Source organism: Biomphalaria glabrata, chromosome 16 (assembly GCF_947242115.1).
Source record: "Biomphalaria glabrata chromosome 16, xgBioGlab47.1, whole genome shotgun sequence".
NCBI lineage: Eukaryota > Metazoa > Mollusca > Gastropoda > Planorbidae > Biomphalaria > Biomphalaria glabrata.
The window spans coordinates 21,732,914-21,755,643 of record NC_074726.1 but is presented as its reverse complement, the minus strand read 5'-3'; the positions used below and the strand labels follow the sequence as shown (position 1 = coordinate 21,755,643).

At 32.4% G+C, this 22,730-nt stretch overlaps 1 protein-coding gene across 2 annotated transcripts; it reads right to left on the bottom strand.

Moving 5' to 3' along the window:
* Positions 1–3,431: 3,431 nt before the first annotated feature.
* LOC106078890 (probable 28S rRNA (cytosine(4447)-C(5))-methyltransferase) lies at positions 3,432–22,379 on the bottom strand. 2 transcript variants are annotated; one of them, XM_013239954.2, is made up of 19 exons: positions 22,164–22,379; positions 17,660–17,705; positions 17,492–17,550; positions 17,302–17,351; positions 16,404–16,529; positions 16,261–16,310; positions 15,192–15,277; positions 14,770–14,863; positions 13,802–13,904; positions 12,438–12,527; positions 11,686–11,773; positions 10,997–11,137; positions 10,450–10,589; positions 9,497–9,586; positions 8,148–8,270; positions 6,823–6,920; positions 5,790–5,914; positions 4,803–4,883; positions 3,432–3,670 (listed from the first exon to the last, which is right to left on the bottom strand). In XM_013239954.2, exons 1-19 carry the CDS (start codon positions 22,264–22,266, stop codon positions 3,498–3,500), a joined length of 1,866 nt encoding a protein of 621 aa, XP_013095408.2. In that variant the 5' UTR covers positions 22,267–22,379; the 3' UTR covers positions 3,432–3,497. The 2 variants fall into 2 exon arrangements, with proteins under 2 accessions (XP_013095408.2, XP_013095409.2); XM_013239955.2 differs by having other exon boundaries at positions 3,432–3,667; positions 22,164–22,378.
* Between the last annotated feature and the right edge of the window lie 351 nt (positions 22,380–22,730).

The window sequence follows — 22,730 nt, the reverse complement described above, 5'->3', positions numbered from 1 at the left end:
GTCTAGACATGGACAAACTACTCGGCCAAGGCTGCCCCGTGATGGCTAGCATTTATTTTCCTGTCACTAGCGATAGCGTTGGTGCTAAATTTACCTCTTTTGTGTGAGACAATGAACTAAAAAAATACGAATCCTTTCGAGCTTTAAGTCTCAACTTTGAGATCTTTGACTGACTGTCGGATCTTAAAATAACGACTGCAAGTGAAACCAGACAAACTGGAGATGTGTATTAAATGCTACGACTTTGAGCCATAGGTGTCAGATTGAACCCCCCTGCAAAAATCCTGCGGGCGTTCATATTTAGATATGTGTGTGTTTGTTGTGTGTGTGTGTATAAGATAGAGAGAGAGAATGATATTAATTAGTTTCATCGATGTTATCAAGACTCACCGATAGAATTGACATAGACCAGACAAAGGTTAGGGCAATGTCAGTTAGATGTTTGTCTTGTAGAGCGACTGATACATGGGTCGGGACAGACACATCCAATTATTAATGTTAGTTTTAGGCGTGAGGAAGAGAGCCATTTAGTGTTAGCTGGGGCGTGTGTCGTGTACTAGAGACACTGTAGCATGTAGGAAGTAGTTCTAAAGGACCAGAGTAAGAAAATGATTTGTATTAGTTATTGCATTAGAGGGTAGTTGATGAAGAATAAATAGACATTGCGCTTTGGCTAGCTGTTAGCAATATCCTGTTTTTTTTCTTTATTTAGAGTGACAGTCTTTGGATGGAAAGCCTTGAGAGTCCGTGAAGTCTTGAGTCAGTAAAGAAAGCCTGAGTATTTTTATGATAGGAATCATTGACAATAGATAGAAGCTAGAAAAGGAGCGACAGACGATAGTCTACACAAATGACAGACAGACAAATTATGTTGAACTCATGTAGCCTGGTGATGTTGGGTCCAGGAGTATGCACAGAGGCGGGAACGGGTTGGTCTGGCTGAGCATGGGGGAAAAACTATTTCTCTCCTTGTTGTATGTTATTCATGCTAGATGTATTATTTGATCATTAAACATACATGCTGTCATAACAGTACATAATTAATTTAAATTAATCAATTACTTATTACATTTAGTACATGATTTTAATGTGGCCAATGATGCCTTATAGAATATTAAATATTAGTTTTAATTAGGAGTTGACTTCACGAGTTTTTATACATGTTGTGACGATTGTTGTCATTCGATATTGTGAATAAGTTACTACACTGTAAAGTAATATTGTTTTTAAGTACTGATTTATTATTCAAAATAATATTCAACATTGAAACAAAAGTAATTACTCGCACCAAGCGTGAGAATCATCGCTAGATGAAAAGAGCCAAGATAATAGTACTGGTAGGCCTACATATATATATATATATATATATATATATATATATATATATATATAGAGAGAGAGAGAGAGAGAGAGAGAGAGAGATAGATGGAAACCACTGCGCAGTTCATCTCATGTATTGGTCTAGTCATCTGAATACTCCAACATAAAAAATGAGAACGAAAAAAAAGAAATTAGCCAAACACATTGTGTAGACGTCAAAGCTTATTTACCAAACAGATTGTGTTCATATGATTTGCCTAAGAGATTGTGTAGAGGTCAAAGCTTATTTACCAAACAGATTGTGTTCATATGATTTGCCAAAGAGATTGTGTAGACGTCAAAGCTTATTTACCAAACAGATTGTGTTCATATGATTTGCCTAAGAGATTGTGTAGACGTCAAAGCTTATTTACCAAACAGATTGTGTTCATATGATTTGCCAAAGAGATTGTGATGTCGTCAAAGTTTATTTCACAAACAGATTGTATAGACGTCAAAAGTTTATTTGCCAAAGAGATTGTATAGATATGAAAGTTTATTTGCCAAAGAGATTGTGATGTCGTCAAAGTTTATTTCACAAACAGATTGTATAGACGTCAAAAGTTTATTTGCCAAAGAGATTGTATAGATATGAAAGTTTATTTGCCAAAGAGATTGTATAGATATGAAAGTTTATTTGCCAAAGAGATTGTGTGGACGTCAAAGTTTATTTGCCAAAGAGATTGTGTAGACGTCAAACTTTATTATTTGCCAAAGAGATTGTGTAGACGTCAAATTGTAATTGCCAGAGATTTTGTCGACGTCAAAGTTCATTTGCAAAAGAGATTGTGTAGACGTCAAACTTTATTATTTGCCAAAGAGATTGTGTGGACGTCAAAGTTTATTTGCCAAAGTGATTGTGTACACATCAAAGTTTATTTGCCAAAGTGATTGTGTACACATCAAAGTTTATTTGCCAAAGTGATTGTGTACACATCAAAGTTTATTTGCCAAAGAGATTGTGTACACATCAAAGTTTATTTGCCAAAGAGATTGTGTGGACGTCAAAGTTTATTTGCCAAAGAGATTGTGTGGACGTCAAAGTTTATTTGCCAAAGAGATTGTGTGGACGTCAAAGTTTATTTGCCAAAGAGATTGTGCAGACGTCAAATTGTAATTGCCAAAGAGATTGTGTAGACCTCTAAGTTTATTTGCCAAAGAGATTGTGTAGACCTCTAAGTTTATTTGCCAAAGAGATTGTGTAGACATCAAAGTTTATTTGCCAAAGAGATGGTATAGATGTCAAAGTTTATTTGTCAAAGTGATTGTGTAGACATCAAAATTTATTAGCCAAAGAGATTGTATAGACATCAAAGTTTATTTGCCAAAGAGATGGTATAGACATCAAAGTTTATTTGCCAAAGTGATTGTGTAGACATCAAAGTTTATTTGCCAAAGAGATGGTATAGATGTCAAAGTTTATTTGCCAAAGAGATTGTGCAGACGTCAAATTGTAATTGCCAAAGAGATTGTGTAGACCTCTAAGTTTATTTGCCAAAGAGATTGTGTAGACCTCTAAGTTTATTTGCCAAAGAGATTGTGTGGACATCAAAATTTATTAGCCAAAGAGATTGTATAGACATCAAAGTTTATTTGCCAAAGAGATGGTATAGACATCAAAGTTTATTTGCCAAAGTGATTGTGTAGACATCAAAGTTTATTTGCCAAAGAGATGGTATAGATGTCAAAGTTTATTTAAAAAGAGATTGTGTACACATCAAAGTTTATTTGCCAAAGAGATTGTATAGATATGAAAGTTTATTTGCCAAAGAGATTGTGAAGACGTCAAAGTTTATTTGCCAAAGAGATTGTGTACACATCAAAATTTATTAGCCAAAGAGATAGTGTAGACGTCAAACTTTATTTGCCAAAGAGATTGTGTAGACGTCAATTTTTTTTATCATTATTCATTTTTTTTTAATTAACAATTATTGAAAAATTCCTTGCTATATTTATTAAGTAAAATAAAAACGAAATGTTTTGTTTTGTAAAGATTTTCAATTAATTTTTTAAAAATTGTATCGCAAACAAACAAAAAAAAACCATTGAAAAAACAAAACAAAGCAATGATGTAAAAGACATGAATTTAATCACATTATAGAACAAAAATATATTTCATACTAAAAAGAAAAAAGAAATTATTTCTTATGAAATTTTCCTTTTTTCTTCTGACCAATAAATTTCTTCTTCTGTCCAACAAATTTCTTCCTCTGTCCATTAAAGTCACTTTTCTTCTGTTGCCCATTGCTAAATTTGGTTTGCCTGTTGGCAGACTGTGTGACTTGTTTCTCATCCACTTTGGAATCTCCTGTTTTATGAAACAAAAAAAGTATTTCACAGTTAAGTCTGTAGGTAATGCTAATGCTGCATATGCTTCCTGGATAAGATCAAAAGTTTCTAAGGAAAATTGTATTTCTAAAGACTATCAGTTTTAAAAATTGAAAAACAATAAATGAATGACATTTATAGCAAGGTAATAGCTCAGTAATGCATAGATAGTCTTATTCTAAGGAGATGAAATTTATTAAATTAGACCTCACTATAAACATAAAACAGTTATAAACCAGCTGGTTATTAGGACAAAAATAATCACAGATGGTCTTATTAGGGGTAAATTACTGTATTATATTCTCTCCTGTCAAATATCATTCATAAGCTAATGGGTTTTGAAAAAAAAAAATCTTTAAGCCTTCTTCTGAAAATTATTTTACAGTGCACAAGATTTTAACAATCCATTTATTTAATAAGAAGATGAACATCCTCTTTCATGCGTTTGAGTATAATTAATATTTCTATAAAATAAGTACCTCCACCTTATGAATATAGAGAGGCAGTGCTTTTAAATTGTAGTTTAAAAGTGGAATGATTTAAATCTCAAATATCGGTTTCATAAAGAAAACAAATTTTTGTAGCTCCTGATGTCGATCAAAAGCCTGAACTAAATATCCACAATTTGAAAAGACTCATAGCTCCATTGTAAATTTAGGGTATGCAAACACAGGCTTTTGTTGCATTAAAATAACCAAGTGTGATCCAATTTATAGAAAAAAATAATTTTTTTAAAAAGGTAAAGACATGATATAGTTTGGTTATTCATCCCATACTGACACAGAACCAATGAGAATCAATAGCACAAAATTATAGCTAAGAACAATGCCAACAGGATTCAAATCAGAGATATTCAACATGATTCCCTTCAGTCCACGAGAAAGGTGGAATCATAGATTCTTCTAAACAGGGTGAAGTTTTCTTGTTCTAGCTTAAAAATAAGTTCTTCCTGTGGCTTACCTTCTGACTGAGATATTGTATACTTTACTTGTACAGATTTAATTGATAAAAATTGGCAGATCATTAGACTGGGCTGCATTGTCATTGACCTACTTTATAACTGAACTGACACATATGGTTCTTATTTCTGACTAAGCTGACAACTATTGTCCTACCTTCAGCATTATCTCCCTTTATGGATTCATTTTCTTGTTTTTCTGTTTCCTCTGTTTCTTTAGTCTTTTCCTCCTTAGATTCTGTAATAATCAAATACGTAAAGCTTAGAGAGATAAAGATCTCATTTCATGAAATCATTTAATATCATTTCTGAGTGTGCACAAGCAAAAAAAAATTTGTATATCTTATCTCTCAGCAACTCATAATTATTTAACATAGTGGCCAAATAAGCATTCTATTCTCTTGAAACTACAGCTATTAAGGCAAGCAACTGAAGCCAAAACCAGTAAGCTAAGGGGAGAAGTGGCTTTTCTGCTTTGGTTAGCTACCTAACCTAAAGTTGATCCGAAGGCTCTTCGAACTCAAGACATGTAAGCCTTTTTAAACAAACCATTGTCTACAAGAGGTGCAAGACAATGCCTATGTAAGTCATCCCTATTTCTAATGTATCTGGCACTCCAGGCACATGGACTAGAACACATGGCTGAAGGTCAAGCACACTGGGAACCTCCGCCATTTTCCTATGTTCTACCAAGCTAACCGAGCAGGACTCTCCATTATTGAAATGGTCCCTAGAGGAAAGGCGCGTGGATTATCGACAGGGACGTGGAAGAATGAGAAAAGCTTTTGTAGTCTAGCATGAGGATAAATCTGGAGCAGCCGATCCGTAAGCAACTTGAAGCATACAGTGCTACACCCTGGCAATGGCACTCATCCACTGGACACATAAGCTGTATTCAGAGGTGGGGAACTACCGTGTGGGTGGCATCATTCCAACTATAGCTAAAGCCTAGGCTTTCATCTCATTTCTATGAGATGATTCACAATCAATTTGTGGCTGAAGGAGGTCATAGAGTTCAGTGACCTATTAAGTCCAGTTGAATGAAGGAGGTCATAGAGTTCAGTGACCTATTAAGTCCAGTTGAATGAAGGAGGTCATAGAGTTCAGTGACCTATTAAGTCCAGTTGAATGAGATGAAGTTTACCTGCACCAGGAATCTTGTTGCTGAACTTCTTCAGTTTGGCCACAAAGAATCCATCCAAGTTGTGGGAGTGTGGGTAGAACCTTCGGGTCAGTTTGAGGCTGGGATGAAATCTGTGTTGCTGAAAGCTACATAGAAGAAAAAAAGCAAAATAATTTTTTAAATCCTTTTTTAAAAAACAAAGTTTATCTAAGTGAAAGAATTCCGCACTTACAAATATAACCCTCAATAATGTAGAAGTTATTTTCCTTTTTGAATATCAAACAAAATAATTAATTACTAATAATTAATAGACTAATTTGTTAATTTTTTTAATTTATTCAAGTTTTGTTAGGTACAATAAATAATTAATTGTCAAAAGTTTCAATTTGATACGAGAATGGGTGTGGAAGAAAAAACATGTTCAATTATCTAGGGGGACAAAACCCTGCATAATTAGCTGTATCTGTGAATGTGGAATGATTGATTTCCCTTGTTTGTATCAAACAAAAAAATGAATTGCCAGTTATTAATTGACTACTTTTTTTATTTTATATTTTATTGATTAATGTCTTGTCTATGCCTATGACAATGTATAATTTTGCTAAGTTTCATCCTGATCTGAAAACAGTTGTGAGAGAAATGACATGTACAACTTTTTACCAGACAGAGTTAATATAAGCTTTCTAATATTACTGTTAGAGGATAGAACAAGAAGTAGCAGCAATTATGAGCACATTTAAAACAACAGCCTGTGTGACAAAATCATTAAAATAAATAAATTATGGATTTTATATAGCGCTACTTTCATGCTTATAGCATGCTCAGAGCGCTTTGGTCCAATCTCATGTGTGGACCAGTGGGGGGAGGGGGGTATATAGGAAAAGGTTTTTCCGTGCTGCCTTTAGGCGCTCAGTAAACACAACTCTGCCCGAGTCGGGTGTCGAACCTCGAGCACCCTTTATAGGTAGCCAAGCCAAGTCAAGTTCAATCGCACTTAGCCTCTCGACCACGCTTCCCACTATTAAGTAAAACAAGTGTGACAGACCAAACTTACTTGACAAAGCCTTCTTTCCCAAAATCTAAGCCACAGGGAACAAGCTTGACATTTCTTTTTTTCAAAGCAAAGTCAATGACCCATTCATTCTCTTCCACCTTAAATACATTTTGGAAAAGAAAACAGAAGTTGGTGTTAACTCTTAAACAAATGTAAAAACATTTTTTTTACTATTTCAATTTGAGAACATTGTGAGAAAGAGGGGAGAGAGAGGGAGAAGGAAGAGGGTCAGATAAGAATACTTTAAAGAATGAACAAAGATGAGATACAATATATAATATTAAAAAATATGATGAAAAAGGTTTAAGGAAACATTAAATGCAGACTCTCTAAGCAGGATCTTTAGTTCAATGGGGTATCACAGTGGGTACATGGCTGACTTATTATGATATGAACATTATCTATGCATTCAACCAGGTGACACCAAAGAATGGAAGGGATGAGACACTATGAATGTACAGAAATGGTTGGTTTCACATGTGTGAATGCTTTTTTTATAATTGTGTTTTTTGGTACATGAATCAGTTGTTTGTTTTGCATGATTTGTTGTCACAAATCTTGTGTGTGTCTTGTATTTCCTCTTGTGAAGAAGATGGCTGGGCTCCTTGTTTTTCTATGCCACTAAGTCCACTGTTTCCCAGTATGTAATTTAACAGATATAAATATCACTTTGGTATGCCAGTCGCTGCTGAAGTTTCTAGGGCATGTATTGAGCCAGACTTTGAGACATGATTGAGCCATGTCTTGGACAGGTTGAGCCAGGCTTTGATTAGTGCAGAGCCATGTTTCTGCTTGTGTCCTTGTTGAAGTTCCTGGACCCAGCGGCCTGGTTTAAGTGTGTGTGTGTCTGAGGTGTGTTATTTATTCATGATTATTATTATATGAATTGCCAGTCACATTTGTAAAATAATTTGTAATGTATATTAATATTCATTATACATTCATATTTCAGTTTTAAATGTTATCATGTTAAACAAACATTTACCATTTATTTAAGGTTCAATGTTTGTTTAACATGTATTTTGAGTTTGTTAGTAACTTACTAACGCATTAGTCTGCCGAGGTGAGTAACCCAGTTAATTATATCTTCCCCTAGCTAAACCTGTAAAACCCACCTTGACAGTTGGCTGATCCCAAGTCAGTCAAATGACTTCAAAATAGTTCAAGAAGAAGTTTATTATTCTTTTCATGCCAGTAGTGAGCTCACCACTCATTTTGTACATACTGAGTTAACTCATAATGCTCTAACTACAAATAATTACATTTACTCATTGTGAAATAGCCATTACGCCACCTAAAAAATCCCTATTTAATTTTGTACTTACAAGCACCGAGCAAGTGGAGTAGACAACAAATCCTCCTGTTTTGGAATTAGCATTACAGCAATCTATGGCCGCCAACAACAACTCTTTTTGTAAGTGGGAACATCTCAAGATATCTTTTTCATCCTGTACACAAACATTAATATATTTACAAAATATAGAAAAAAAAAAACAGTACAGTGGCATTCTACATATCAGGAAACAATCTTTTCCCTTTACAGAATCCCATTGCCCAGAAGCAAAGTTAAAGCCACAGAGGTTGTTACATTTTAAAAAATGAGTATTTAGAATGTGGAACAATATCTTTCTGGATTCTGCTAATAATCATATACAAGTTGAGACATTAAAGTGTAGATATGGCAATGTCTTGGACGAGAAAACTAAACAAAAAGACCAGAAGGAAGAGAGTACAGATGATGTAAGAAATTCCTGGTCTGAACTCAGCTGTCTGACTACAACTTGGCCAAGGAATAATTAGCTGAGGTTATGTATAATGAGGAAAGCAACAAAGAGTACAAGAGATCAAAACAGATTCAAGAATTCTAATACTTTACTTTGACTCTAGACAGATAGGACCCGCAGGCCTTAGTTTGGGTATTACTGACCTAGAGGAATGAATTTAGATCTATGTCAAACATGGAGAATGTTCCCAATCAAATTTTTTTAATTTTTTCACGAAAATAAATGTAGACATATTCACATTTAATATAAAATACTGTGAAAAGGGGTTAAAAAGTTAAGTTCTCTAATAGAGATACAATCAGGTATTTTTTTCTATTTTTAGGGCCCTTAAGTTGTGTTAGGGACATGAAACATACAATACGATCTGTCATGATCTAAGGAACCATCCATCCATCCCAGTGGCGCTACAGCCCATGGAGGGCTCTGGCCTGCTTTAACACATCCTTCCATTCAGATCTCTCCTGGGCCTTTCGTCTCCACGCCCTAACCCCAAGCTGCTTCAGATCTGCTTCCACGTCATCTATCCATCGCATTCGGGGTCTGCCTTTGAGTCGCCTGCCTTTTGGTTTTTGCCTGTATACGATTTTCGCCCCTCTGTTGTCTGACATTCTTTCAAGGTGACCTGCCCAACGTAGTCTGTTCTTTTTTATTTCGTTCACTATTGGTGGGTCTTCATATAATTGATATAACTCATGGTTAGTGCGTGTCCTCCACCCTGTTTCATCCTGTATGGCACCATATATTTTCCTAAGAATTTTTCTTTCCCAAGTGTTAAGTAAATTATGATCTAAGGAACATTTATGCCAAATTTAATCAAGATTGGTCAAATGGGACATACACAGACACACCTTAATTTCTGCATTATACTATAGATAAAAGACAAAATGTACCTTGCTTATTTTGACAGCTTCATCTTTGGATATGACACCTGTACCACTACAAGGAGCATCAAGCAGAACTCTGTCAAAACTGTGAAACACCTGTGGCAAGGAAAACAAACAACAACATATATGTTCAGATGAAAAATCAACTCTACTTAGTTAAAATTAAAAGATTAAATGTTGGAGCTTAATGTCAAAACAAACTTTTAGTAACCATAGAATAGATACAGGTAGAACCTAATAGGAAAGAATGGCCTTGTAATGGACCTAATGCCATCTGAGCTTTAATTACTACAAATTCCAAGTGATGGTTGAGAAAAGAGTCATGCTGATGGCTGAAACTTTGATATCCAATATTAACAAGCCAGGATCATATAAATATCTATAGATATATAGTCATATAACATAGAAATGACTTCTACTTTTAAACATTTTGCAACTGAAGTAATCTTTAATCTGCTAAATTCGATTAAGAATTCAATTAGTTTACCTCACCATGTAGTGCTTTTTCAAATCAATAGCACAGCAAATATTACACATCACTGGGCTGTCCTCTGCTTAGTTCCCCTTTCAGACCTTGTGGCCTATAAGGCAGATGATGTAAAGGTCATCTGTTTCTGTGGCCTACGGTTAACGAGGGTGTCATGTGGCCAGCACAATGACCAATGGTCTCTACTTTTCCCCCGCTAATGTAAGGTGGACTCAGAGGTGCCAGAAGATCCTGAAATTAAAAATCCCAGTCTACACCAGGATTTGAACCCCAGACCCTGGTTTAGAAGCCAAGAGCTTTACCACTCAGCCACAGTGCCACCATTGGCTTAGTTGGGGAAAGAAAATGTTTCCTCATTTGTATTTGTACCCTCATATTTGACTTAAATTTACCTTTGAAAAAAAATAATTAAAATTACGGCTTATCTTCTGTGAAGTGGCAATTACTATGTTCTCATACAGCACACAATTACCTTGGGCAAAGCGCGTCCATCATAGTTAGTGATGACACTGTTGATGACCCCCAACCTGTGCAAATTGGAAACCACAGCCTTGCACCTTTCTCTGTTTGCATCATTAGACCAGAGCAGTCCAGTGTTTTTCATTAGAGCAGCTAGAACAAATAAAATTAATGTTTCAACCAGCAGCAATTTAATGTACAAAAAAAAAATAATTTCAGTTTCCAAGAACATTTTAAAGGTAAGAACTGTCAGTATTTTGATCAAGCATTTCAAGTAGAATATGTATCTTTCTACATAAACATTAATTACATTTTCTTAATAAAAACACATCCATAATTAATACAAGATTTAGTTAAATGTAGATGAAATAATTAGGTCTTTTCTTCTCTGACATGTTACTATATTATAAGGAAGAAACTTGACACATCAAGATATATTCTAAGACTAAACTATATTTGTTAGGTAATGTCTGTGTTATGAATTAAACATTTATATCATTGTTTACATCTTGTTAGTTTATCTTGTTATCATTTTATCTTGTTATCAGTCTTCTGCTTACCTATATAACTTGATTTCCCACCAGGGGCAGCACACATGTCTAAGACTCTCTCCTTCTCCTGAGGTGCTAAGGCCATGACAGGCAGGAAACTAGCACCCCCTTGCAGCATATAGTGTCCAGCTAAATACTCTGGAGTAGCACCTGTGTAGCACAGACCAAAAAAATAGATAAGTTCATGACACAATTTTTATGATTTATATTATAGAAAGATAACAACATGTGTTTAGGCTTTTTAGGATATCAGTTTTAATCCGCAATAGAAAAAAGAAGATATTTAATTTATATCACTATAGAGAGAGCGAATAGATTAAAATTATACAATGATGAAAGAACTTATTTCTAAAGGTAGGTCCTACTATAAAGTGCCAAATATATTTCCCCAGACTTTAATATGTGTTCTTTCTAAATACTTGGCTATTAAAGCTTTTGTTTGCACGCTAGCTGCTCATAAGAAGTTGAAGTTTTTCCTGAGCACTGATACTACAATGTCATTGCAAATTTTTGTTTTGAACTTAAAGCCTTTCCTTATTAAATCAATCTATTTTTTTTAAAAGCTCAATACAAGTCTTCCAACAAAAGAGCTAAAAAAGCAACCAATTATTTATAAATATTGTCAAAAAAGAAGTTTGTTATTGTCTGGCAAGATTTCAATAAATAGCTGTTTTGGTTTACAAAAAAAAACAACTTACCTAATGGTACTTTTGTATCAAAAACTGTTAAACCAACACTGCTCCATCTGGCCATAGGCTCGACATTGATTCCTCTGTCAATCAATACCTAGAGACACACAAATTTAAATAATTTTTATTTAATGTCTACAAAGCCAAACATCTAATCTGAACTAAAAAAAAATCAAAACCTTTCATTATCAAACTCTCTGAGACATTTTTAGTACAAGACTTGATTGTTGCTGTAAAGGAATTGAAATTTTTTAGTGCTGATAACAAAAGTCAATAACTTGTTTAAAGTATTTCCCAAATTCTTGTTTTTCAAACTTAAAAGGAGAGTTTTAAGCTGCACTGCACTCCAATGAGTGATTAAAAAGTTATTGGTCAAGCTGTCAGCTATCTACACTTCACATGTACTGTAGTCTGTAAGATATTACAACAAAATCTATTGACTAATTCTCTCATTTACTCTTTGTTTTAGTATATTACTGTTGTTCACTCTCAGGCCGCTTTTGGACATTTCCTAAAATTGTTAGCACCAAAATAGTGCTGCATGTTAAGAAATATGATTGTATGACAACTACTAAAATATCAAGATGTTTCCCTGTATGAACTCAATTACAGCTCTAATAAAACAGCTAAAATTTTCAATTTGAAATAAATCATGAGCTTATGTAATTATAACAGCTTGATAACAACTTCATTCTACTTAACCAAACACTCACATTATTATAGAAAACAAATATATTTTTTAAAATGTATATTCTACTTACAGGTCCAAGGTCTCGACGTCTTGTTTTCAATGTGTTTGTTCTGATAGTCACAGGCCTAGGATATTCATTGGCCTCCAAAAAGTCCATTATCTTGGGAAAAAAAAAGAAAAAGAACATTTCCATGACTTACAATTAGAAATGCAACAACATGAATACAAAAAAACAGTGGAAATTCAAAATCTTCTACACATAAAATATCCCCTTCATCTTAATAAATAATATTCCTTTACACAACAAATAATGTGTCAGTTGTGCTAGGAAAAGATTTATTGTGTTGGTTTGCATTCACATAGTTAGAACATATATATATATAACAAAGGCTTATATCTATCTCTTTATAGTATAGTTTTTAAAAAACTTGTGCAGGAAATAAAAAGTAATGATTTTCTGTTTCTTGTGTCTAGAGCTATGTTCAAAGAAATGACCATGCCAAACAAACTGTATAGTATCAATATCCTCCCTGCAAGGAGCAATCTACAAACTTCTAACTAAGGAAAAGACACACTCTTTAAAATTATCACCATAACAGAGTAATCCCACTCAGCCTCCAAACTGTAAATACTGCGCCCAACCTTCCAAAATTGTGAATTGTATCCTATTTGAATGTCCCTTTTTAATCCACCTTTGGCTGGCTTAGGCAAACCCTTCTTCTAAAGCCCAACATAACTATCACTCTGCATGGCAATGCTGGACTATTGAAAAAAAAAAACAAAAAAACAGCACACTATTTTTCCTTGGCACAGACTGCAATAGAGCCTACAGCTCAGCTGCAAAAAGTTGGCTAGAAGTGTCAGGAATATTCAGATATGTTTCCGAAAATAAAGCATTCATTAATACATGTAACTTTATTAGAACATACTAAAATGTGGAAAAGAACTTTGATTTTAAGTTCCATTATACAATATGAATCATCATGCTCTGGCAGCAATTAAAAAATAGAAACGGAAAAATGGTTTGAGTGCTGGAACAAGTCCCAAAAAGCACATGAGGCCACACTTCCCTTGATGGAGGCTGCCAAGTCCTGAGCAAGCTATTATAGCACAATTCGGAACAGTGCTATGTCTCGTTGGATCATATTTCGCATGGCAAAACTTCAACCCACTGTGCCCCAGTCGCAGGGAAGAAGAGAAAACAGTGTCTCAGTCTTTTTGCTTTTGATTTGTTGATCTCAATTTCAACATGTCTGGGAAACCCCAAATTCTTCAGCTCTATGGTGAAATACATGCACTATGCAAAACAGCAGGGTATCTGTCCAGGGCTTTTGCTAGAGAGAATCTGAACCTCTCAAGCCCTCAATCAGAGTTTGATGATGATACTATATGAATGAATTTCAACATAAAAATGTTAACAAGTGTGTCACTCACTTCTACAGGAAATAAATCCAATAACTTGGTCATGAGATACTCATTGTAAGTGAAACGTGCACAAAGATCTTTAATAAGTTGGTTGTTGTACTCTTGTCGAGACCTAGGGTGGAAAGAGTGACAATCTTTTTAAATAAAAAGATAAAAATTGCAATGATTTAGATTAATGTAAAGTAGACATACAAAATTAATTTTCCTAGACAAATATTTGTTTTTATGAGCCAGCAAGATTGTTTAAATGTTACAACTGCCAGAAAGTTTAACTTGTCCCCAAAAAAGTCTTTACCAATTATAAATAATTAGATTTAAAAACTTTAATTCATTTTAATGCTTTTTTTTTTTAAATGGTCATCACTAAAAGATGAGTATTTTTTTTTAATTGAAAAAAAAAAAAAATGTCACAAGTCAAACTAGTGGCTTCTAAACTTACATAAAAAAAAATATGCCAGTTGCCCTATGCAGAACTAAAGCTGTTAATTAAAGTTTATTAAGTAAATTGAATCCTGCGCCATCTTTTCTTGACAATCCTAACAGCCAATGCAAGGTAGGGAAGGGCAAAGGTTATGAATGGCTGTTTTATTTATATTGTGATTAAAGAGTAAGAGGGCTTGGCTACCAAACTAAGAGACTTGAATTTAGGGATGAGATTTTCCTTGGAATTAGGTGATGTCCCTGAACTTACATAATATGAATAGGTGTCTGACAATTGCAAAAAAGAGTAAATGCAGAGGATACATGGACTGACCACATGACACCCTCATAATTCATTGGTTACTCCCCAAGAGATCTTTGAATATTTAAATTCAATAAAAAGTTCTTAAATTTGTAATTTTTTTCTATTTAACAAATAATTAGCTTGAAGACAAGTTTAGATGAGAATTGCACTAAGAAAACACAGATTCTAAAATGGCTTAAACCTGAAAAAAGAAAATGACCATCAAATGATTGATAAAAATTGTATATCTTACCTCCCAGGCTCTCTGCGGCTGTTAAAATCAGCTAGAACATGTCTGATATGAGCTATTCTGTTGTCTAATATAGCAAGGTCTGGAGGTAGATTAGGTGATAAAAGTTAAGGAAAATACTATTTCTTTTCTTCTATTATTTCTACTGTAGTGTAGTAGAGCCTAGAATTGGAACACTTGAGAGCTTTTTTCCATTTTGAGAACTGTTTAGTAAACTTGGCTACAACCATGTAAATGATTAATCCAAAAATGTTTTATCAAGCTTTTAAGTATTATTTATTTCTGTTCATCTTTTGCTTTAGTTTTTTTTTAAATAAATTTATATTTATTTTATGTTGAATTATTAATTATTGAATTCTATTAATAAAAAATATACTTTTATATATAAAAAAATAAATAAAGATAAGATTTCTGTTAAAGGATATCTTCTTTTTCTATCTCTTGTCCACTAGGTAAAACAAATTTCTCCTGTGACTGGATATTAAGCATCAATTCAGCTTTAGCCATATTTCTGAAATGTAAAAAGATAAAATTGTGCAAAGTTATAAAAACATATAAAAGAATGCTAAGATGCTTTTGAATATTGATTTCAATTGTAAGGTATGCTATGAAAAGAAAGTATACTTAAAATATCAATCTAATGAACAAATGCTTGTAATGCTGGATATTTTCTTATCTTATAGTTCACAGACATAACTTCAAAAGAGAAGATAATTACACAGTGCACATTTTAGCTTTTTTTTTTGCCAACAATAAGGTGATTATTACATCAAACCTATGAACTATTAAATCTTGAAAGAAAATAGTAAAAACGAACCAGTTATGAAAAACTAACACCTTTGCAATAAGCATTTACTGCTTCTAAAAATGACACTATTTTAATTGACCATTTTAACAAAATTACAATTTCTACCTATACACACAGTTGTTATATTTTCAACAATTTCTAAAATATATTCTGTTTAGTGGTAAAAAGTGGTCAAGCACTTGACTACCAAACCAAAAGGCTACAAAGGTGAATCTCTGTGAAGACTAGGATTCTGAAATGGGTATCTGACATTATGCAGGTGAATGTAAAGGCAGCTGGTGGTTATGCTCTCCAAATAATACCTTGTCAGCATTGGAAACAGATAAGCTTTATATCATCTGGAAGACAGACCACATGATCTTAAAGAAATTTTATATTTGGGTCAGGATTTTGTGATTTTTACCATCACAAAAGAGATACAAGACACTGATAGCAAAGACAAACAGACAAAAACTCTTTTGTTCCCCTGGCAATCATATCATTAAATAGAAACTATCTGATCTAAAATTTTCACATGTGAATTTTGAGTGAGTCTGGTGTGAATGTATATTTTGGTTTTCTATAATTATAATGTTTTGTTTGGTTTAATGCACAAATTGTGAGACAAATTTCCTTATGGATAATAAACAATATTATTATTAAAGTTTATGTCTGCTCCTAAACAAAACAAAATAAAAAAAACTCACTCATTTTCCTCTTGCTCTTTAATCAAGGCCTTGGAAGCTTTTTCAATTTCCTGAAAAATAATTTTGTAAAATTATGCTACATCTTTATCACCAAACACTGCATCTATTTACTAATACAAATCTGTGTAAATAGAATTATGTACCATATCTTCTTCCTCCTCCTCTTCCTCAGCTTCATCTGTCCCAGGTTCCTCTTCTGCAACTTCTTCCTCCTCTGCTGATGATAAATCTGGAGAATCATCTTCGCCATCATCACTGTCAAACAAGAGCTGATGAACAAAATAAGAAAGCTAATAAGTTTTTATTTTCATTTCTATCTATTTGTTCATAATCAGTGTAGCGTTAGAGTAGTTTTCTAAATAATCAATTTATTTTCCCACTCAACAGATGCACCTATAACCCCCCCCCCTCTTTGTGATCAAAGATAGCACTTTATTATTTCCCATGAACTGGAAAATAGCTTTTAAGGCCAATCTTCACTTTGAAAAGCCAACACCACACAAGACATGCTGCAGTGTTGTTTTCTTTTTCTCTTAATTTTTAAATGATGCATATAAAATTTTTCTTAATTTATTTTTCTCAGTAGCCCACATGTTTTAAAATAATTTCAATAACATGGAACAACCATGACAGTCAGCAGCACTGAAATGAGCATGCAGCACAACATATCACACAGGCTAAAGCACTAATGAGATTTTGAGACAAACTAAAATATATATTATATACAAAGAGGATTTCCCTATTAACAAAAGGTTGGGTGGTGATTTTTTTTCAGCAGGGACTGTTTACACAGTAGTGTAGAGTACTCAATGCAGCTGAGGTTTGAACTTTAAAAATACATGATAATCTTTTTAAAAAAAAAATTAAAAAAATGAAAAATTAAATATTTGTTTTTCTTTAAAAATAACATTTTTCATTTTTTTTTTTAAGTTTCAACATGTTTTGTTTGGGAAATGAAATGTGGATAAAAAGAAATGTGCAATTTATTAATCCTTTGACTGCTACTTGACACCAAGGAGAAGAAATTATATAAAGACTTACTTTAGGTTTCTTGTTTTTACTAGACTGGCCATCTTCTTTGACAGCTTTGGCTGAAATGAGAGATTTGTCTTATCTTACATTCACTTTGCATATATAGATTTAACTTTAACACAGGCAGAGTTTAGACACTATAATTTTACAAACACATGTAGAGTTTTAACATTATGATCACTTAATAGTTTTCCTGTACCTTTACGTTTTTGACCAGCCTGTTGCTTGGTCTCTTTTTTCAGCAATCTTTTTTTAAGTCTGAAAAAAAAATGTATGAATGATACATGAACAGAAAGTGATTCAACAGATGAAGAAAGAATATATATTATTTCATTAGATCTTAGAGTTGATGCTAGCACATTTATACCTGTCTTTCTGTCTATGGCTTAATTTCTTTTTGCCATCTTCTGTTTCTGAAAAAGAAAAAATATTACAATTTTTTTTTTAGAATAACAAAGTGATATTTTAACACCATGAGACCAAAACTTTTAAAATGTGTCTTTATAAAGAAATGAAATACAATGTTTCAGAATGCATTAATTATCCGAAAAAATACACCTGACAGCTTCTTATAAATAAAACATTTTATGTTATCAGATTAATTACATCTAATAAATTTTATTCGTCCCCCCCCCCTTAGAATCTGGGGGGGACCTGGAGAAGCACTGTAGGTTCCTACAGTGGTGCCCGGGAGGGTTTTAAGATTGGAACTGAAAAAGAAAAGAAACTTAAAGCCTCAGAATTATAACACAATTTTCAGGTTTAATGTGTATTAACACTATACATGTTTAGTATATAAATTTACATTTATGTAATGAAATATTATTAATGCTAGTCCATTTTTTTTTAACTCGGAAATAGTGCTTCATACAGAATTTTTAAGAGTTTTGCATACAGAAAATGTTCTTCCTGGAGATAGAACAGGAGATGTAGCAGGTTTCCTTTGCCCTTCCAACAAGGGAATCTGAGGGAGCGATATGGCGGAAAACAGATTTTCTATTGAAAATGCATTTTTGTAGTTCAAGATTCATTTTCTACATAAAATAGATCATCCATGTAAAATTTGATTTACTGATGGATAGATCTATGTTTGTGTAAGCTTCATTAGCAAAAGTTTTTTGAAATACGTTTTTATAATCAATTTGTGCGTTTGTGAATACCAGCAAGTATGCACTAAAGGACGGACAACATTTACTTTTGGATTTAAGTGCTCCCGTTTCAAAAGGTAAGAAACATTTTTTTTATATAAAATTCATGTATAAAATACATGCTTACCATTTAGAAATGGATGTTCTACGTGATAAAGAAAAAAAAAAGTGAATATATTGGTTCATTTGTCTTATTTTTTAAAAAAATAGCCTAGATGTCATTTCCGAGTTTTTTTCCGTCCGTAAACATCATGTACAATTATTTTTTAAAATATCATTTAAATAACACAGATTTTACTATTTAAACACATTTTTTTTAAATTTCGGTAGTAATAACGAATTCTTTTTAGTTCTTTTTGAAAAAAGAAAAAAAAAACTTTAATAAAAAAAAATATTTTTTAACCAATCAGAACGTCGGTCGGCGGAACTTAAATTCATGACCAATTTTTCAACGTGGTGTTTTACTAGTCATTCTCTCGGGAATAACTCGTAGTGATAACATCTACGAAAGGTAATTAGAGACTTTATCATACACAGATCGTTTAGTTTAAAATATTGACTTCTTAGGCATTTATTTTGAATTTATAGTAGGCCGTCGGCTTTCTACTGTTTTATTTCATTGGATGCCTCGCGCGCTATATAAAAAAAAACACGGGTTTTTGGCACTAGTCTCACTAGAACTAGGCTAGATCCATATTATATACTGATATATTCTAATATTGTCTAGGTCTAGATCTAGTAAGACTTTACCATGTTTTACGTCTTAACATAAAAAAAATTAATTGATTATTAAATTAAACTAGCAGTACTAGTAGGTCTATAGATTAGATCTAGACATCTAATACTTATACTTGCTCTATACAGACAGCGCACACACGTTATTATTGTTTTTTTCTTTAGGATTTAGACTATTTACAAAGTTGCTTAGATAATGGGGGTCTTCTAGACCTAGATAACAATAACTAGATATAGATTTACGTCTAAAATAAATTGATCATAAAATAAAACTAGACTAGCGAAACAGATATGTAGAGATTAGAGATTTAATACTACTAGACAACGATCTGCACTTAGATCTATCTAGATCTACTCTAAATAAACATTCCCGATCGAGATATATCTAGCTCAAATCTTAAAACGTAAAAATTAATAAACATTTAATTAATTCTAGAAATAATTGTGTAGACTAGATCTAGATCTACACTTCGTCAGATTGCTAAAGTAAAACCTCGTACACTCTGTACTGTATATTTCTATAAATTTCTTCAATTATCTTGCAGATCTACCACATACTGTATTATTTTAAAAAACAACAACATTTTAATCAATTTAATGTAGATCTAGATTTCTAGATCTAATCTATTAAATTCAAGTATAATTATTATGTTTGTGATTACTAGATATAGATCTAGATTCAAGATCAACATCTAGATCTAGTCTGGTCTAGATCTACAAATTTAGTCCTTGCTCCTAAGAATAAAAGCATAACAGTAATTAGACACTTTATTAAATACCATAGTCATAGATCTAAATCTAAATACATATAGCCAAAATGTATATATAATATAATATATATTGTTCTATAAAGTTAATGAAGTCTAATATACAGATCTGAATCATACTATCACTATCATGGCTGTTTAAGGCACATTCAAACATTCAACATTCATAACATTGTTTATTCACATTTAGACTAGTTACATTCTTACAAGTTATTTATAATAATCTACTAAATCCAGATCTATATCTTTGTTAGTCTACAATATACTTTAGACATCAGTTAGATCTAGGATTCCAAATGTAGCACATACTCACTTTGAAACTTTGACTTGAAGCTTTCTGATATAATAGTAATCTAGCATGACATTATGTAATACCATCCCTAGATCTAGCTAGTTGCTAGACATATTTTTTTATAAATATTATTCTTGTTTAGACTACAGTACATCTACAATCTCTATATCTATCTAAAATGGATATATATATATATATATATATAAATAATATGTCAAAACATGATAAGAAAAAAATTGACTTTTTTTTAGGGGAAAGTGGGGGGGGGGGGGGGGGGGCTTAGTTATTAATCATAAATATTAAAAATAAATTTTAATTTTTTTTCTTAAAATCTTCTACAAGTATACTTACATTGTGACACATTCTTCTTTTAATATTTTTTGTTGTTTTGTGAAATTCATGGATTAATAGACATATCTTCTGTGAGTGATGGATTTTTCATGTCGAGGGGTAAGTGTGATTGACCTATTTTTTTATGGGTAAATAATTGTCTGATGCTAATGATTTTATTTTTTTAAAATTCCTCTATGCTTAGGCATTAAAATTGATATATAATATGTCAAAACTGTAACTGGTTTTGTTATTAAGCATGATGATAAGTTATAATTTGCAACTTTTTTTTTTACATTGAGGGTGGGGTCTAGGGGGGCTCAATTAATAGGCATAAATGTTTTTTAAAAATTAGTTTTTGAATTTTTTTCAAATGTTCTATGAATATACTTTACTTTGTGAAACATTTTTCTGTAAATAACATTGTGAATTTGTGAAATTCATGGATTATTGGACATATCTTCTGTGTGTGATGGATTTTTCATTTTTAGGGGTAAGTGTGTTTGACCCAATTTTTTAATATTAAATAATTGTCTGCTGCTTCTGATTTTATTTTTTTTCAATTCCTCTATTCTTGGGCATCAAAAATGATATATAATATGTCAATAAAAGCCAATTTGAAATTGATCAAAAAAATAGCCCTAAAAGTAGAATGTTGAGAGCTCAATCTGTTTTCCGCCATATATATTATATATGTTCCCCCAAGGAAGGTCCAGGGCAGAGTCCTGGCGTTATGTGCATTCCAGCATTGTGAGCTTTAGAAATTCTTTCTCCTTGAATCTACAAGACCTTTTTCTCGAGGAAAAGAGATTCTATATATATATGCTTTCCTGCAACCTGAAAGCAAGAGATTGATCCTAGTAAACAAACTAGAGAGTTAAATGAATAAGGAGGCAGCACTGACCAATATTATTATAGAGGGATATTCAAGCTACATCTATATAAATTATAAAGTATATATTTGTGTAATTTGCTAAATAATTTTTTTTTCACAGAAAGATCCTCATAAATATATCATAAAAATATATATAAATAACATAAATAAGGTACAACAGTTGGAAGAATTATGAATTATGACCATTTTGATGCAAAAAAAAGTTGAGAAGAATGAGATGACATTATTGGAGACGTTTTATTTTTATTAACAAATGTGTATTCTTCAAAAAGTTTTGAGTGGATTTTGTTGCAGACACCTCTCCCGAAAACGCTTTAGATCTATATTTTAGTGTTTACATTTAAATTATTACTTATTGTTAATAATAAAAATAACTAATGGAAATAGATCTACTAGATCTACAACTTTTTTTTTGAACCTATGTTAGTGGTCGCACCTCTGTAGCCCAGTTTGAGTCATGCTGTACTGAGTAGTACTCTGACTCTACTTAGTCTACTAGTCACTAGATAAGCAGATTAATTAGTCTACTAAGTTAGTGATTTGATGGTCATGATGATGTTGCCATTGATCATTTAATGATCACAAGATAGATCTAATCTATTTATCTATCATAAACTACGATATCATGATAAAAGATATATCAATAATAAACCCAGCCATTCCCACGCGGCGAATGGGAAGTAAACAAAATTGAAAATATGTACCTTCAAATTTCGTTCCTGCGAAAGTTGGTGGCTTTTGTTTCTTTGTTTTCCTACCAGGACCAGATTTCGGTCTTTCATCTAATGGATCTCTTTTGCGACCCATTTTAGTTGTCTATAAGTTATAATTATTTATGCTAGTAAGAATTGTTATTTACAAATATTCTAGCATGCAATATTTTGCATGGCATTAGTTCTCATCTAGAGTAGCCTCCCATGGTTTAATCATGAACTTAATCATTCGATTTTTTGTTTTACTTAATTATAATTTAATATAGATATAATTGTTATAATTTCTTTTCTTAAAATTGTTACGTGTAACATAAGCATTTTATTTAGAAATAAAATTATTAGATCTGAAATGATGTTTACAGGAGTTCTATATACGAGCTACAATGCATGGTTCATAAATAGACTTTATTACCAAGAGGACAGAAAGCCTTAATTACAATTGAGGATAAAAAAAAAACGTATTAAAAAAATGATAAAAAAAAAAAATTGTAAACCAGGGGCTGAAAAGCTAAGATAACAAGTAGCCTAACATTTTTATCAAAAGAGGTGACATTCTCT